Source organism: Telopea speciosissima, chromosome 1, assembly GCF_018873765.1.
Source record: "Telopea speciosissima isolate NSW1024214 ecotype Mountain lineage chromosome 1, Tspe_v1, whole genome shotgun sequence".
Taxonomy (NCBI): Eukaryota; Viridiplantae; Streptophyta; class Magnoliopsida; order Proteales; family Proteaceae; genus Telopea; species Telopea speciosissima.
This window is the reverse complement of record NC_057916.1, coordinates 22,400,049-22,417,225: the sequence shown is the minus strand read 5'-3', so window position 1 is coordinate 22,417,225 and position 17,177 is coordinate 22,400,049. Positions and strand designations below refer to the sequence as shown.

General features: G+C 37.4%; 1 protein-coding gene across 1 annotated transcript; it reads left to right on the top strand.

Moving 5' to 3' along the window:
* The first annotated feature begins 87 nt into the window (after positions 1–87).
* Positions 88–9,899, top strand: LOC122649132 (myosin IB heavy chain). Its single transcript, XM_043842505.1, has 5 exons — positions 88–276; positions 338–678; positions 7,029–7,347; positions 9,426–9,484; positions 9,721–9,899. Exons 2-5 carry the CDS (start codon positions 426–428, stop codon positions 9,750–9,752), a joined length of 663 nt encoding a protein of 220 aa, XP_043698440.1. The 5' UTR covers positions 88–276; positions 338–425; the 3' UTR covers positions 9,753–9,899.
* The last annotated feature ends 7,278 nt before the right edge of the window (positions 9,900–17,177 follow it).

Below are 17,177 nucleotides of genomic sequence, written 5' to 3'. Positions count from 1 at the left end.
CCGTATCGGATCCGTTTACATCCCTGCTCACTCTACACGTCGTTCATCGCCAAGCAAAGGAATCTACACGTAGTTCCGGACAGTCATCGTCCGGTACCCCTTCAAGCCAAACCCTGTTTGCGAGTGCGTCTCATTTAATATCGACGCGGTGAAGAGACGAGCCGGGGAGGGAAAGAAGACGGAGCTCACAAGATGAAGGCAATGGTCTAGATTTTGTCTTCCACCCATTATGCACCAAATTGATCGACCAGGTCAATAGGTTTGGCAGCCTTTTTTTACACTAATCTTTTTGTGTTTGAAGGAAAATAATAAATAAATAAAAAGAGGACGGCGAATCGAATGTCTTATTCTTGTTAAGGGCAAAAGAAAAATTGGGGTTTTCGGTTTCTACCCCTTGAAGAGCAACATTTCGACACCCTTTTGCAATGGAAAAATTCAAATCGTTGAGGAAAGTAAATATCCAGATCCCCGAAACTGATGACGATGTCATAGAAACACCAGAAGCCAAAGAGGAGAAAGGGATTCGATTTAAACCTCCCCAGAACAACATCCCAGAAGACCAAGAGCCTTTCATGGGGGTCAAGGTTAGAAGAAGAGCTTCGCTTCATAGAGACCATCAAGGAGATTATCTCGATGTTCCTTCTCAACCCTCTCTCATGAAGATATTGGAGAAACAAGGTTCGTGTTTGAACGTAAATCTTTTGATATTTGTTACGTATTTTTTTTAATAATATTTGATAGTAAGATTGTAATACATTGCTGGATCCGCTTTTGGGTTGTGCTACTTCATGGCGTGAAATTGGAAAGTGTGAACTTATACTGCTTTCATGGAAGAGAGACATGATAGATCAGTACCTTCCTTTGCTGTCCCACGGGTTAGAAGGCTGTAAATAAGTGCTGAATCACTGCCTAACTCCAAAGATTGTGTCCTCAAGGCCTCCTTATTGTTGGTAGAAGAATATCCAAGGTATTTGGGGGCTGAAGTTGAAACAAAGAAATTTAGCAATAATTAAGTCTAGGCAAGAAGAGGAAATTGGGTTTCTTAGATTTAGCCAAGGAGGGTCAAGGGAATTTGGGGTACCACATCTTTTATCACAATCAGTCCTATTCCAGCCAAATATGTATGATTTATTGGGGTTTATGGGCTTCTGTAGTTGAAAGAACAAATGGAAGGCTCTTAAGAAATGAAAGTGGAGGTTGGGAGAAATATGATGGAACAAAAAACAATGGATTTTGGGGATCAAACATATGGTTTATTGTAGGTATAGAGTTTGAAAGAGAGGAGGAGTGGATAGAAGAAGAAAATAGATAAGAAAGAAGAAAATCATCTTGGCTTCACTCCAAGAATTGCATGGAGTCACTTATGTTGCAGAAAAAGAGAGTAATCTCACAAGTTCCAAAATACTTTCATTCATCATTGTCTTCCCATGATGAGTACAAAGGACCTCATAACATCGCACAAAAGAAAACAGTTATTCCCTAAAATAACTACCCATATAACTACATATTAAACTTCTAAATGGTTATTTTATAAAGTAACTACCCATATAACTACAACAACAAAACAAAATAGTCTGGCCCCAAATAAAAGTACAACAAATTAATAAAAAGAACTGCACATAATACTGGTCATCTAGCCATAATGAAGTGACATGTGGCTGCATGTGTCTGTGTCTCCTCTGATAAGTCCTAAATCCTGTTGTGATGTCCTCGTCAGATGGTGGTGAGGACATTCAAGGTGTCAATCTTATATGTCTTGACACTACCACTTATACTAAGGAAGAGAGAGACATTGAAGACGATAAGGAGCTTGGTAGTTGGTACTACTATACAGATTGAGGTGGAGGTTGACAATACAGTCTGAGAGATTCCCAAGGAACACCCTTCATAGTTGCCAGAGGTGGAGCACATTGAGTTTGTAATTCCGTCCAAATTCTTTGAGGAGAGAGGACAAGGCCTTGAGGACTACATTCCTAGTTATCGTGAGCTACCAAAGTACTTGTATGAGCTAAAATTGGACATCCATCATACACAGTTGATCCCTCAGCTTACTAAAACTCGAGGTTGAGTTTCTTCAAGCCAGGGAGAACTGATGTAGTACAAGGCCAGCCCAAACAAGTCCTTAATTAGTCTTGTTAGTTTTAAGTTATAACCAGCTCAACCAAGCCCATTTTTCTGGACATCGACTTAATTCATTGTCAGGCCCACAGTTGGGCCCATATATTGCTTATCTTCAAGCCCATGTTCTACCCTTATCTTCTATCAGCAGCCGGAGGAGATATTCTTACAGATTTTGTGGGTCCTATAAGTCCTTGCATGGAGAAGGATATTTTAGAAGATATATGAAGATTCTGTGGGCCCATGAAGCCAGCTTGCGTGGGAGAAGGTTAGGGGCTGCAGAGTATTTTTTAGTAGTTACTAGTATCTAATTTCTATTTTCATGTAATAGGCTACTTAGTAAACAAATTATGCTAAGTAGGATTTTCAATTTTAGTTACTTTCTAATTTGCATGTAATAGCAATGGATCATCTAGAAGGATTCCATCCTAGTTTCTATTCTAATTTATTTGGCAGCTAAGTAGCAAGGAGGCTTTCTATTTGTTAACAGCCTATTGATTAATATTAAAGAGCAAGGGGCACAGTAGCCCATGATTTGGATGTTTTGACAAACCAGCTCTATGTGAGTGTGTGTATTGTGGTGAATCAGTCACACCCCTTGTCGTGAAGCAAGTGGCAACCCAAAGTGGTAAAACCTTGGTTTGGGACTGGTAGTGAAGCCTTTCCCGCAGGCTATAGATGGTGAAGCCTTTTGGTCATATCCTTTTCTTCGTTCTTCTTCTTTTCCTTTTTCTTTCATCTCTGTCCAGCTGGTATTCTAGTGGCTATTACTCATTGTCGTGATCTTTTATCAGGTGATACCTGCACTTCTTTTGTGCTTAGTTAATCCATTAAAAGTGCTCTCCAAGTTTTCATTATATTCTGTCATTCTTAAGTGTTGTTACCAGTCTGTGATAGATATATTTGACAGCAACAGAGTCTCAACTTCAGTCATCGATTTCTGAGAGTTTAACCATAATCTTGGGGTGAGATTTGACTATGTTATTCTCTTCCCTTTACTCCCTTTGACCCAATTATGGTGTCCATCAGATTGTTAGATCGTGACTTATACTAGTTTTTTGTTTTCCTAACTTACTATTTTCTATTTTCTGTCCTTGTATGTTTCTGCCTATCTAATCATTAGTTCTCTTTGATATTTTTACCACATAGCACTCCCTAAGGACCTCTATGATATATTAGCCTCATCGGGTTTATAGTATGCAAGTTCTATTCACTTTAAGTTTATGTAATACTGAATTTGAAGACTCAAAAGAGTACCAATAGACAAGATCTTTAATCAAAGAAATAGTTCAGATTTTGGAGATTTCAGATAGCATAAAATCAGATGGTCAGAATAGGTTTGAACTCAAATCGAGTTTGGGAAATCAGTAGTAGAACAGTTGCTTAGAATTACAGAGCAATTTTATGGACAGATCTGAAATTAGGGAGTAATCCTAGTTGAACCATGAAATTAAGGAGTAATTTGCCGAATCAGATCAACAAATAACGGTGGGGTATTAGTGATTGACTAATACTGGGACCAGGAAGTAAATCTCAGCAGAAACATAATACCAAAACAAGAAATCGATTTAACAGTATGAATAACAGTATATTAGTTTTAGGACGAAAGGGCAGAATAGGAAATCTCAAATAACTACAGATCAGCAGGTCAGAATTGCACCAAACTCGAATCAAGTTTCTAATTAGGGTTGATGAACAACTGATCAAAATATGGAAGGATTCTAATGGTTGGATTGTCCTATTCAGAATTCATGCAAAAAAACACTTGTGTATGAATTCCTGATCAGATTAGGAATTGCAGAAAATTTATTTCTGCAGAGCAGTACTTACTTGGTAAGGGATGAGTACATTATGAAGAGATGGGATGAGTATATTTGTAACCTACTAAATGGAGATAGGTCAAGTGAAAATGACCCGGAAGATTACTTTACTCAACAAGACACCACACGTTATAGATATGTACGAAAGGTTAGTGTAGCAGGAGTTAATGAAGCCTTGAGAAAGATAAAAGTAGGCAAGACACCAGGCCCAAGTGAGATTCCGATAGAAGTGTGGAAAACCCTAGGAAGTTGTGGGGTTTATTGGTTAAAAAATCTATTTAACAGGATTATGAGCACAAGGAAAATGCCAGATGAATGGAGGAGAAGCATTGTAGTTCCGATCTACAAAAATAAAGGTGATAACCAAAAAAGTTGCAATAACTATAGAAGCATAAAGCTAATGAACCACACTGTGAAACTTTGGGAGAAGGTTATTGAAGCCTGTTTGAGAAGGGAGACCCATATCTCGGTGAACCAATTTGGTTTTATGCCAAGCAGATCCCATGACAGAAGCTATCTCCTTATTTGAGGAGGCTCATGGAAAGATAGAGATAGCAAGAAGGATCTCCATATGGTCTTTATTGACCTGGAAAAAGTCTATGACCGAGTCCCTAGAGATTTAATCCGGCATGTTCTAGTGAAGAAAGGGGTGTCGAGTAAATATTGGATGTAATTAAAGATATGTATTACGGCGTAGTGACTAGTGTGAGATCTATGGGAGGTCAGGGCAAGGAATTCCCAATTACAATTGGGTTACATTGGGATTAGCCTTAAGCCCTTATCTATTTGCGCATATCATGGACGACCTGACCAATAACATTCAAGATGAGGTCCCATGGTGTATGCTCTTCGCCGACGATATCGTTTTGGTTGATGAGACAAAAGAAGGGATTAACGCTATGTTAGAGCTATGGAGATCAACCTTGGAAGCAAGAGGCTTTAAGATTAGTAGAGCGAAGATAGAGTATACTAGTTGTAATATTAGTCACACTATGATGGATACTGACATGGTACGAATTGAGGAAAGAGAGATACCGCAAAGTGACTATTTTAGTTATCTGGGGTCATTCATAAATGAGGAAGGTGACATAGAGGATGATGTTTCTCATAGAATTAAAGTGGGATGGATGAAATGAAGAGGGGTATCTGGAGTGTTGTGTGATCAACGTATCCCCTTAAAGCTTAAAGGAAAGTTTTATAGGACTGTTGTACGACCGGCTATGATGTATGAGGCAGAATGTTGGTAGTCAAGAAGTGTCATATTCAAAAGCTATGTGTAGCAGAGATGAGAATGTTAAGATGGATGTGTGGAAAGACTAGGAAGGATAAAGTACGGAATGATCGTATTAGAGCTGATTTGGGAGTTGCCCCGATCAATGACAAACTCCGAGAGAATTGTTTGAGGTGGTATGTTCGTATTCAACGGAGGCCTAGGGACGTCCCAGTAAGGAGTGATGTAATTCCGATTGAAGGAGCTAAAAGAGCTAGGTGCAGGCCTAAAATGACTATAGGAGAAGTTGTGAGGAGGGACATGCATAGTCCAGGTCTTGTTACAAGTATGACCTTGGATAGAGCCTATTGGAGGGCGAGGATCCATGTAGCAGACCCCAGATAATTGAGATTGTCCTGACTTGTTGGGAGCCTCTTTCCTCTTATTTTCATCTTTTTCTCTTTTTTATTTTTTTTATTATTATTATCTCATTCCCCATCCCTCTTTTCCCATCTCTTCATTCCCTGTTTTTGTTTAATCCCTACTTGGTTTTGTTTGGATCCATGTAGCCGACTGCCGACCCCATTAAGTTGGGATGAGGCTGAGTTTGTTGTTGTTACTTGATTGTTAATGGAGCAAAAGATAGAGGAATAAGAATAAAGGAAAGAGAAGGGTACTTGGGCTTCCCACTGCAAGGTGTTTGGATGGATCAAACACCAACCAGCCTTGATCAAACACAAGGCAATTTCTTCACAACATGAAGAGAAGAGCAACAATAATTTTTCATTAATAAAAATTCTTGTACAATGCTGGTCCCCTATACAAACTTATATAGAAGACTCAAAAACAGACTCCTACACTAAGAAGGAAAGGTAACCCAATCCTTAACTAATAAGGTAACCTAAACCGATTAGGAAACTGAAATAACAAATAAATAAAGACACTACCTGAACTAATCCTGTATCCCGAGCCTATACCTATATTATAGGGCTACAGGCCCATTAAAGTGGCCCATTACAATGAAACCCATGGGATCAAAGGCCCAACACCTACATAATTAACTTATTTCCACTAAACAATCCCATTTAGATCAACTTAAACACTAAAACAAAAGAGAACTAACTTAAAACATTCAAAAAACTAAGTTAAAAATAGAATTAAATGAGTAGACACACTAGGCCACGTTGGGCTGGCCTCTTTTGGATCTCCTGTGATAGACCTTCAGATCTGCATCAAAGTTTCTGCCATGTTTCTTAGATTTATGTTCACTACAATTCTGATTTCTGTAGGCTTGCTTGTGTTTGTTTTGTTTCAGCCCAGCCTACCTCATCACATCAGAAATTTGGTACAAAACTTCACCGTGGGCTCTCTTGATCTTTTTTTTGCACTTTAATGATCCCCTCATGCATAGCAATTCGGTACAGTCTGAGGCTCTGAGCTAGTTTGTTGGGTGTACCTAAGTTATAGTCGATTCACATTGCTTTGGCCTCATATTTCAGGACTCAAACTTAGGTGGTGTACATAAAGAAGATGCACCTTTGATGGAACTGAATTAGTCTTATTAAATTATCAAAATCATCCACATCCCATTTAATTTTTTGTTTCTTTGGTTATATCCTGATTGAACTTTTGTTCAATGTTAAGTTTATTATCTTTCTGCTGGTCCCTGAACGTATAAATTAGAGCATTTGATATTGGCAGTTCTCTGTGTAGATTTGCTAGGTCTGACCTTTCAAATAGAAAAGTTCATGCCCTGCTTTTTATACCTTATTTTGTGGTTTGCCTTTGGTAGTCCATCCTACAGTTTAACAGTCTAACAGAGAGGTACACTTTGTATTTTTTACTCAGTTTGTGCTTAAATGCTGTTCTCCCTTGTTCAGGTGATCGACAGGTTCTCTTTGCAGATAAGGTTTTGAAATTCACTGGATCAGGGAAGATGAAGCGGCGTATTCTTTTAATTACAGACTTTGCCATTTACATTGTTGATCCGGAGACTGATGCCCTTAAGCGGCGAATTGCACTGGCAGCCGTTGATAAGCTTTGTTTGAGTGAGCTGAGTGATAATTTTTTTGCCATTATCATCCCAACTGAGTATGATATTCTCATAGCCAGTACTCGAAAGACAGAGATTGTGACTGTGTTGGTGGAAGCTACCAAGAGCACATCAGAATACGAACTTGAGGTGCTTTTCTCTAACAGGTAATGAACTTGATGTACATGTAATTTATCCCTACCTTTTTTATTGAATAAAGATTTCATCTTCTTTTTTTTTGGGGGGGGGGGGGTGGGTTGGTTTAAAAATAATTTGAATATGTTATTTCTTAAGGAGTCTTGCTTTGGTAAAATCAAAACCTGTGAAAACCTGCCCTGGGTTCACCCAATGAAATCAAAGTTTGACTTGGTAAGGCCATCCAAGATGGGTAGCCATCTCTATTCACAATCTTCATTGACCAAGGATTCCCTTAGTTACTGCAGTGCATAACATGGTTATATGTGAATGTTTTACACTAATATTTAGCATGTTGTAAGTTGTAAGAGTGTTGGTTTCATGGTGGTATAGGCATTGCATTCACAAGTTAAGGGTTTTGTTTCGTGGTAGGAGTCTTAGTTGTTTTATGTTACAATTTGATTTTTTTGGTTTAAGAATTGATATTAAATTATACACAAGTCATACTAGTATGAGCCTTTTCAGGTGACTGTCGTTGTGTCATCCCATGTTAAGTTATTTTAAGAATATTTCCACAGTAGGGAGATATTGCAAAGTGATAATGTTAGGCACTTAATAGAAGGAAGAGACGAAGAGAAGAGGGAAGAAGAAGAGCTCACAGAATCGTGAGCAGTCTCTCATTGAATTATTAGAAAAAGAGATGTACAAGCGATATATAGGGGGCAAAATAGGAAAAACCACCACACATAAATTGAGACTAAGAGGACTCTCGGTATTAGCAGCAAGCGCTAATCCCGAGACCCATTATTGGCCCCACAACACTCACATCTAACACTTCCCCTTAAGTTGGAGCATATATATCCATCATGCCCAGTTTGTTACAAATATAATCGATCCGCCCACTACCCAAAGGCTTTGTAAACACATCTCCAGTTCTAACATGACTTGGAAGAGTTAACCCATTCTGCATCTTCTCACGAACAAAATGACAGTCAAACTCAATATGCTTTGTCCTCTCATGAAATACAAGGTTGGAAGCACTATGAACTGCTGTTTGATTATCACACCACAGCTGCATGGGAATTGAAGTTTTAAAACCCAACTCAGATAACAATTGCTGTATCCACATCAACTCACATGTCAAGTGTGCCATAGCTCTATATTCTGATTCAACACTGGAAGTCTGGAACGGGATACCACACTTTGTTTCTTGCTTTTCCAAGGAACAAGGTTTCCTTCAACAAATGTGTAGTACCCTATAGTCGATCTCTTGTCAGTTGGAGATCCTGCCCAGTCAGGATCTGAAAATCCTTCAACTCAGTTGTGACCATGATCTCGATAAACTATCCCTCTACCTGGAGCCTTTTTAAAATATCGTAAAATAAGAATAACCACATCCCAATGAGAAGTCTGAGGAGAAGAAAGAAATTGACTCACCACACTGACAGGAAATCAGGACTTCTTTTGAGAGTCAAAAAGTTCTTGATCAGTATATTCTGGGTTGAATGGTTTGGTTTTTGGTTATGATTAAGGAAATGGTTCTTTTCCAAGTTGGTTAAATGATCAAATCCTAGCTTTTTTTCATGGTGAGCAAGCCCCTATCTCTTTTTGGGCCCATTACCTGCAGTTTTTGTAAATCTACCTGCATCAGTTGGAATGCTAATTCACTGAGCAAATCTATAGCATTTTCTTGAGCCCTCTGCAAACATTTTTTTCCTATTTCATTAGCATATCACATTTTGTGGCAATCTGCATCTTTTCTGTTTTCCAACATCCTTTGGGAAAAAAGAAAAAGGAGGGGGGAGGGGGGTTATATTGGTTCAGCTAATGAATTGCTGGGTAATCATAAAAAAAGAGCAACCCAGTGCACGAGGCTCCCGTTACTGCAGGGTCTGGAAGAGGCAAATGTATGCACCCTTACCCCCTGCTTCGCAGGAGAGGCTGTTTCCAAATTTTGAACCCGCAACCAACAGGTTGCACTATTGCAACCTAATCGTTGCGCCAAGGCTCGCCCACTTGCTGGGTAACCATATATTGCTCATTTTTCCTGATCTGATTGTTGTCTAGAGATTTCTTGAATGCTGGTTTATCAGTCAACCTGATTTTGCAGGTTTGAGTACCATGCTGCTTCTGAGCTTGTCAAGGAAGTCGAATTTGAGGAAGTTGAAGGTTTGTTATACTATCCCTGTAGACAGCATTGGTTTCAGTTTTTGATCACCTGGCATTGGTCATTTGGGACTCTGGTATTACCCAAACAGCATCTGATTGATGATTTAGAAGTGTGAGATCGAATCAGATGCATTTGAGAGCACTAACATGGGCTTTCACCTAAGAAGCTTTCCTTATTTTTGGTTGATGTAATGGTGTTTGTGACTCCTAAAGATTCTGAAATTTGTGGATTTCAGGAGGTGTTAAAACAAGGATTTTGAGGAAGTGAAACAGCTCTTATACTCGCCATTTTACGTCATGGGGGATGGTACTGGAGATTGACTTTTATTTTTATTCTTTTGTAAAGGTGATTGATTCTTTGTGGTTTGTGCTCCGCTTCCAAGGTTTCCCAGCAGAACGATATATCTATTCTTTTCCCCTTGTTTGTGAAAGTCTGACTGTGAACTCGTGCATAAAAGTTTGAGTCTCCTTCATAGAAATTCAACTCACAAGCAAGAGCTACAGGATCAGACGGACTGCGAACCGAGTCTTTGATGATGAAGTTGTTTGGGTGGTTGCAGTTAGATGTGATTTGCTGAGATTGGCTGTGGTTATGTTTCATGAGGCCTTATCATTCCAATCACTCCAGATCATGGGGCACTTTGATACCTGTGTTGCTATTGTAGTTCTGTGTGATTTGTTGATATATCTGGTTACTCTTAATGAGATCAATCATTTTAATCGACTCCAAATCACAAGACATTTGGGTAGGAATCAAGTAACCTGCTGGTAAATCAGATTAGGTGTGTTTGCCATGGTGCAACCCTCCCTGTTCACTGGTAATATAAAAGCTGGACTGAACCTTGGCAGGATTGTTTTTCTATGCTGCATTGGTAGCTTGGGTTGATCTTGTCAAATCTTGTTTGATTTCCTAACTCGTACTCCACTACTATGAAAAAGGCTATGAGATTGGAAGCTATTCCAAATCTGACTACTTATATATAAACTATCTGGTACTAATGTTGTCAATCTTTGACAGGTAACCAGACCGGAATCTGTGATTATAACAGGACTGACCAAAACCTATTATTAATTGGTAAGTTTTTGTCCAAGCCATTATGTTCCAGTGTATTTTGGAATCAGAACCGGACCAAATCAAATATGTTACAACTGATTAGGAACCAATTACAGAGGTTTAGTCACTCACTATTCACTCTCTTGGGCCAAGCATGGCCGTTTTGTAATTGACCATTGAGTCTATGGGCTCTGTGTTTCATATATTTTCATCCCATTTTATCATAGATTGATTATGAGCACAATATGTGGGCTTAATTAACGAGTCTTTCGTCCTTTTGACTAATTAAGTACCATTTAAGAACCTGAAGTAATCGGACTGACTACTAATAAGCCCTGGTTTCCATAACTGGGCCCGATTAGTTAATTTATAATTTCTGATCTTGGTCTCAATTTGGAACTGATTATGGAGTACAATTAACACCACACCCCTAGGGAATAAAATAGGCCTAGGAAGGATCACTTAACCAGGTCCTGATTTCTTAGTATGTGATTGACTCTAGGGCTTTTGTCCTTATCCACCTCTATAAGGTGTTCCGAGTGAGGGGTTTTTTCTCGTATCACCTTGCTCAGTGAAGTGATCAGACAAGCATCTTATTGGTGTAATTTAATGGTAATTTGATAATTTTATTAAAACTTTGATTCATGGTTTGAGCAATTTATTTTTGTTTACTTTGGATTAAAATTTGGTCATTGAGATGTATGTGGGGTCTTTTATCACATGGACTATTCCATATAGAAGAAGTATAATGGTCTTTCATTGAATCTCTTCAACCAATTAATTGTGTCCTGAAATAATTTTAGCTCTTACATGATGAGCTGTGGGCCCATGACTCTTTTATTCTGATCCATGTAGCCATGTAGGCCCTGTGTAGATGATATTATTCTCCACATCTTCGTTTGTATGGCTTGCAAATTCCCATAATTTTATTTGACATCCAAAAGCAGCCCATGCCCATCTCAAGCACATATCTCACATCTCATTCACTGTAATATCATCTCACATGGTGGTGATGTATGATTAGGTCTGGACGGTGAGAGTCGGCCCAACACCAGCTTGGGCGGTGTTGGGTGCATTTGATGGTGGCTGCCTTGTCTTCAAGTCTTCTTCTACTGTGTGGCCCATGCAAACGAATTTGTGTGGTCAGGAGGACACGTGCATATGCACAGTAACATAGACTTTATTTTAGTGATGGCTTCTCTACTAGAAACTTGAAACCCACATGCATCTATCCCTGGATTACAGTGTACACAATGGCTGCTGGCTTACAAACAACTGGTGACTGGTGCTATTTTTAAATTTTTACAGTCTCCAAGAGGTAATGACTGATATTATAAGCCATTATTCTCTGCATGCAATCTTCTTTTGATGGAAGGAGGAAGATTCCATTTGATATTTTGAGTTATTTAATTCTCTGCTAAGCACTCATTCGTAAGCAGCCAAGTTGACTGTTTAATTGACTATTAATTTGGCACAGAAACTTTCACGTCTTTGGTTATTATTCCCTGAAGAGATTCTTTATAGATCAGAATAGTGGAATGGAAGCCAGTACAAGAAAGATATACTTACTTTTCAAATCGCTCCTGGATTCTCCGAAATCGCAAGAATCCTTAGAATGAAGTTACAATTCAACACCTTTTGAGATTTTCAGAAGAATTGTTCTTTGGAATATCCATTCTAAACCTAAAATCATTACAAACGAAATTTTTTTTTTGAATCTTATCTCTTTCCTACGTGCGATTAAACATAAAAAGATGTTCTGCTCTATATTCTCTTATTTCCATTTCATTTGATTTCATTTAATTCAACGATTGATAAAAATTATAACACTGACTGAAGAGAAATCCCGTGGAAAAAAAAAGACACTTTATAATGATTCAAACTCATTCTCTATTCCAGCCTTAACTCCACAGGTGAATAGGCCCAGGTCGAAGATGGAGGCGATGTCGATAATTGGATTTTTTTTAATTAAAAAAGATGAATTATTATTGTTATAAGAGATGCTATTTTTTTAAATATCATAATAGATTCCATTTACCATATGGATTGATGATATGTCCATTTTGGCCGCTGGATAGAGAAGACATGGTCTAGATTAACCATATGTCAAATTTCAGAGTTTAATTCAATCAAGGAGAAAAATTCTTTGCGGGGGAGTATACCGTCCAAATCCATACACAGTGGAGGTGGAGAGAATGACCGCTCCACTCCCTATGAAAGGTAGAAATGCCAAGATGCTTATGCACACGCTCTCATTGGCCCTTGCACGCATGTAGGGGCTATGCTCCACCACAGAAAATGCTCCCTCTTCAATAAAATACCCCCTTTTGTATTAACATACATACCATGTATGTGTACTAGTACTGTATACATTACTGTGTATTCTTCCAACTTTGAGTGGGAATAAACAGTTTAGATTAAAAAATCATAGAAATGAATGGCTTAGATTTACTTTGTGATTTTTTTGAAACATCTTCTTTCATTGTTACATAAATAACAAGCACTCCCCTCCAAAAAATAAAAAATAAAAAATGAAAATGTATTAAGAGAGTTGCGAATGGCATCCCCCTCCCACCCCCGCTCCAAAAACAAAAAAAAATGTATATATATATTAGAAAGTATAATCATCTACCCTTGTTCTCTCGCTCTTTAATTTGATCTTACCAAAAAAAATGTAACTATTGATTACATCTGCTCGTCAAATAATTAAGTCGAAGGGTATTACATATGGCTTTTAACAAAGGACTGACTAATTAAAGGGTTACTAAATTGGACTCTTACATGCTCAAAGACATAGATTATGGGTCAATTTACGGGTGCATCTTGTTGATATCAAAATGGTGAAGTGAGAAGTTAGAACTTTTTTTTAATTGTTCCTGTGTTATTCTCAATTGTTAATTAATATTAAAAAAAAAAAAAAAGGTTTTCAAAATAATTTGAAAATAAATTGCATTATATCATTATTAAAAGCTGCATATTTTTACAGGTATGCATGCCAAATGACAAGATTTACCCTCATTAAAAAAAATATGTTTTACTAAAAGGATAAAAAAGTAAGATTATAATTTTTATTTCACCAAAATTGAATACAACATTCATTATATATATATTCCTGAATGATGTCATTGCCACTAATTAGCCTTCAACTATTATTATAACCAAATAAAGATCATTCAATTTACTTAATTGGAATATCCAACTAAAGAACAAAACAAAATACGTAAAAAAAATATATATTGATAACTATTCATACATATATTCCTACTTATATTCCTACTTGTCCAATACTGCATTATCATGATCGATCATGTGTGATATTATAATATTATACGTTTACCAACTCTGATTGATTCCTCTAATCGTGTTCCCTTCCTATATATTATCTATCGAATTTTCTGTGTTTCTTCATTTCTACCCTCTACTTGGCGTATATCATATTTTAGACATCTTTAGAGAGTGATTTAGATTTTAGGGTATGTGTTTGTTGTACAGGTAAGGGCCCTAATCTTATCCATTATTGAAGGGACAACATCTTAAATGGAGATCAGAAAACTCCTGTGGGTGAATTGTGATCTGTCTTAAAGCTGCTATTAATTGGATCATTATCACAATAGTCCACATGATTTAAAAAATTAAAAAAAAAATCGAAAAATGGGTCATGGGAATGAGTGCCCAAAGATAATGATATATATAAATTATAAACAAGCTGCACTTGTTTGGTGCATCCATACAGGTATAATTAATTTTTTTTTTTCTTCCAAATTGAGGTAAAAGTTGACCTCAACGTGTATATATTACTTTGTTAATTACTGTACCAAAAGATTGTCTTACATGTTAACATGACCTATGAAAGATTAAGGTAAGTTCCCCACCCAGAGAAAAATAAAAAAATAAATAAAGTTAAGGTAAGTTACACAATACCTGCAGTTATGGTCTCAATCCAAATACCCAAGAATCCAAACACAATCCTAGAACACTTCTTATAGCCTTATCAACACCCCCAAAGGTGTTAAATAGCGTATAACCTTATATAGTGATAGTAAAATCTCGTCATATTACATGTGTATTTAAAATGCATACAAAACAATGATCACTAAACCTTTTTTTTATGTTTGACGACAATAGGCACTTAAAAGAAGGGATTTTTTTATTGACACCCCCTCAAGGTTTCAAATAATTTATAATCTTACATTTCTGTTCTATTTGTATGATATGTAATTTTTTTTATTTTTTTTTTAATATGGATAATAATATCATTTCACATGTTTATTCTAAAAATGTGTATGACAGTAATTGGTGAGAATGAGCCCATTGCCAAAACCATTGGGAAATGCTGGGGCAAGTTGTAGTATCCTAACTGAAAACACCCACTTGATATTTCTATCCCCAACCCACACGATCAACTATTTTTACTTGAAGACCCACTTGTGCATTAGATCCTAATTCAGGGCCCACGGAGCGGTAACAAAAGTGCCAGAGAGGAAGCCAAACTGGCCTATTGAGCACAGCTAAGCTAATATACGCCAAAGAAAGTGGAGGTACGCTCTATTCGGCCCGGAGCATTGATTTCCCATAACGAATAGGCTAGCTATGAATACAAATTGCCTATCCAATGCACAACTAGATCCCTCAATTCCTCAATAATAACATAATGATATTTCATTTTTGAATTATTTTTGAAAACCCTTTTTACGCTCTTATCTTAAACATTGTCAAGTTCTAAATATGTCTTATAGAGGTGGCATTTAGACAATCCTTTTCTATAAATATGTGTTAGAACCAATATCTCAATAATGCAACATGACAAGCTGTGGGGGGGGGGGGTGTTGATTGATTAATTTTTGGTTTTGTTTATTGAAAAGAACAAAAATTGAACTAATCATAACAGATCGGCTATGATGAATGCAGTGTTTTGTCCTAATTTTTTTTTAAGAGAGTTAATCATGCTCCCGGAAGAATATAACAACATTCTAGAGGATGCATGAATTAGCTGTTTGGCGGTTTGGCCACCGACCCATGATTAATTAATGTTTTAAGTCTTAATTATATGGAATGAAGGATAATGCTCAACACCAAGAAAGTCAACATTCTACTCAAAATTAACAAGGTATTTAACATGGAAGACGACCTCCAATGATCCAAAGTTTTACCAAATTTTAACTAATTAATCTCCTTGTTATTATTTTGGAGGCAATTTAAAGATTAAATGCAAGTGTGATCGAATTTTAGTTGTTTCTAGTTCAGTTAGAAAGGACCAAAATTTCACAATTAAGAGATAAACTCTCTTTTTAGTCTTTAGGGTCAACATTAAAAGCTTGTTAACTAATTCTCATTATGAGCATTGTTTATATTGTACTGCACCACTCATTGTCATTATGAAAACTTTCCTAATAAACCAATGGTGATTGGAACCAGTAGGATTTTTGGGCCAAAACAGCTAATATAGCCCTGTCCAAAAAATAAAAAATAAAAAATAAAAAACCACTATAGAACTATTTTTAGCGATGGAAAAAAAAAAACTGTACCTAAAAAGGTGCTTCTGTTAAGACTAATCCTCTCCAATGACATTTAACTACCTGATCTCACACTATCCATTGGAGTGTGAACCAGTAGGCAGTTCGGCCAAAACTGACCTATTCCATTGAGCATTTGTTCAAAACTCTAAACCTAGAAGAACCATCCCAATAAACTAATGGATTAAATGGTTCCGCTCCTAACAGTTTGGGTCCGTTCTGGTTTGGTTCTGGTCCCAATTCCCAGATCCATCTCAAATTTACATCCTAATATACCTGTTTCTTTTTTAGACTATTCTAATTATCTACTTAATGGGACTTTAACTACCAATTACCAACCACAAGAGAAAAAAATTCAATGAAACACAACCCACTCAGATCGCCAATGTGATATGGTCTTGGAGACATCGGACACACTTCTTTCCAATTTTCCCAAAATTTAATGGGAAAAGGAACTATGTCCCGGAATGTGAACGGTTCTTGTGCTCAGACACAAGATGGTGCAAAATAACCACTCCACCCTCATAAAAAGGGTAAATTCACCCTTATTGATTCTTTCAAGAACGCTTCCATTGGCCCCCACACTGGCACAGTCACGTTCACTACCTCAGAACATATATATATATATATATATGTGCCCATCCAATGGTTCGGCATCGAATTCCTTTAAAATTTGAATTATGAGCAGCACTTTTTAGGAGCTCGATGCCCAACCATTGGATGGACATCTTTGCTCAGGTGGGGAAATGGGAGTTACGCACAGCACGATGACGGCACAACCCTAAGCCGCAGAGGATTCAGATACTTCTCCTTAAGAGTTCACTGAGTCCAGTTCCCCTTGGCAGTGAGCATTATTGCTCTATAAATACATATACCAGTGAAACCACTCCAAGTCCATATCCTCTGTCATCACAGGAAGTGGTATCCCATCCCATCCCATCCCATCCTGTACTTCATACTACAGAAGCTTCCATTCTATTCGGTCAGGTTCAGTTCATCATCATCCACTTCATTCATTTCCAAGTCCAAGGAAATCAAAATATTTAGAAAGAAGAAACAAGCAACTTCCACTTGCAAGTTGCAACTAGGAAGGGAGAGGAATCCAAAGAGAGAGAGAGAGAGAGAG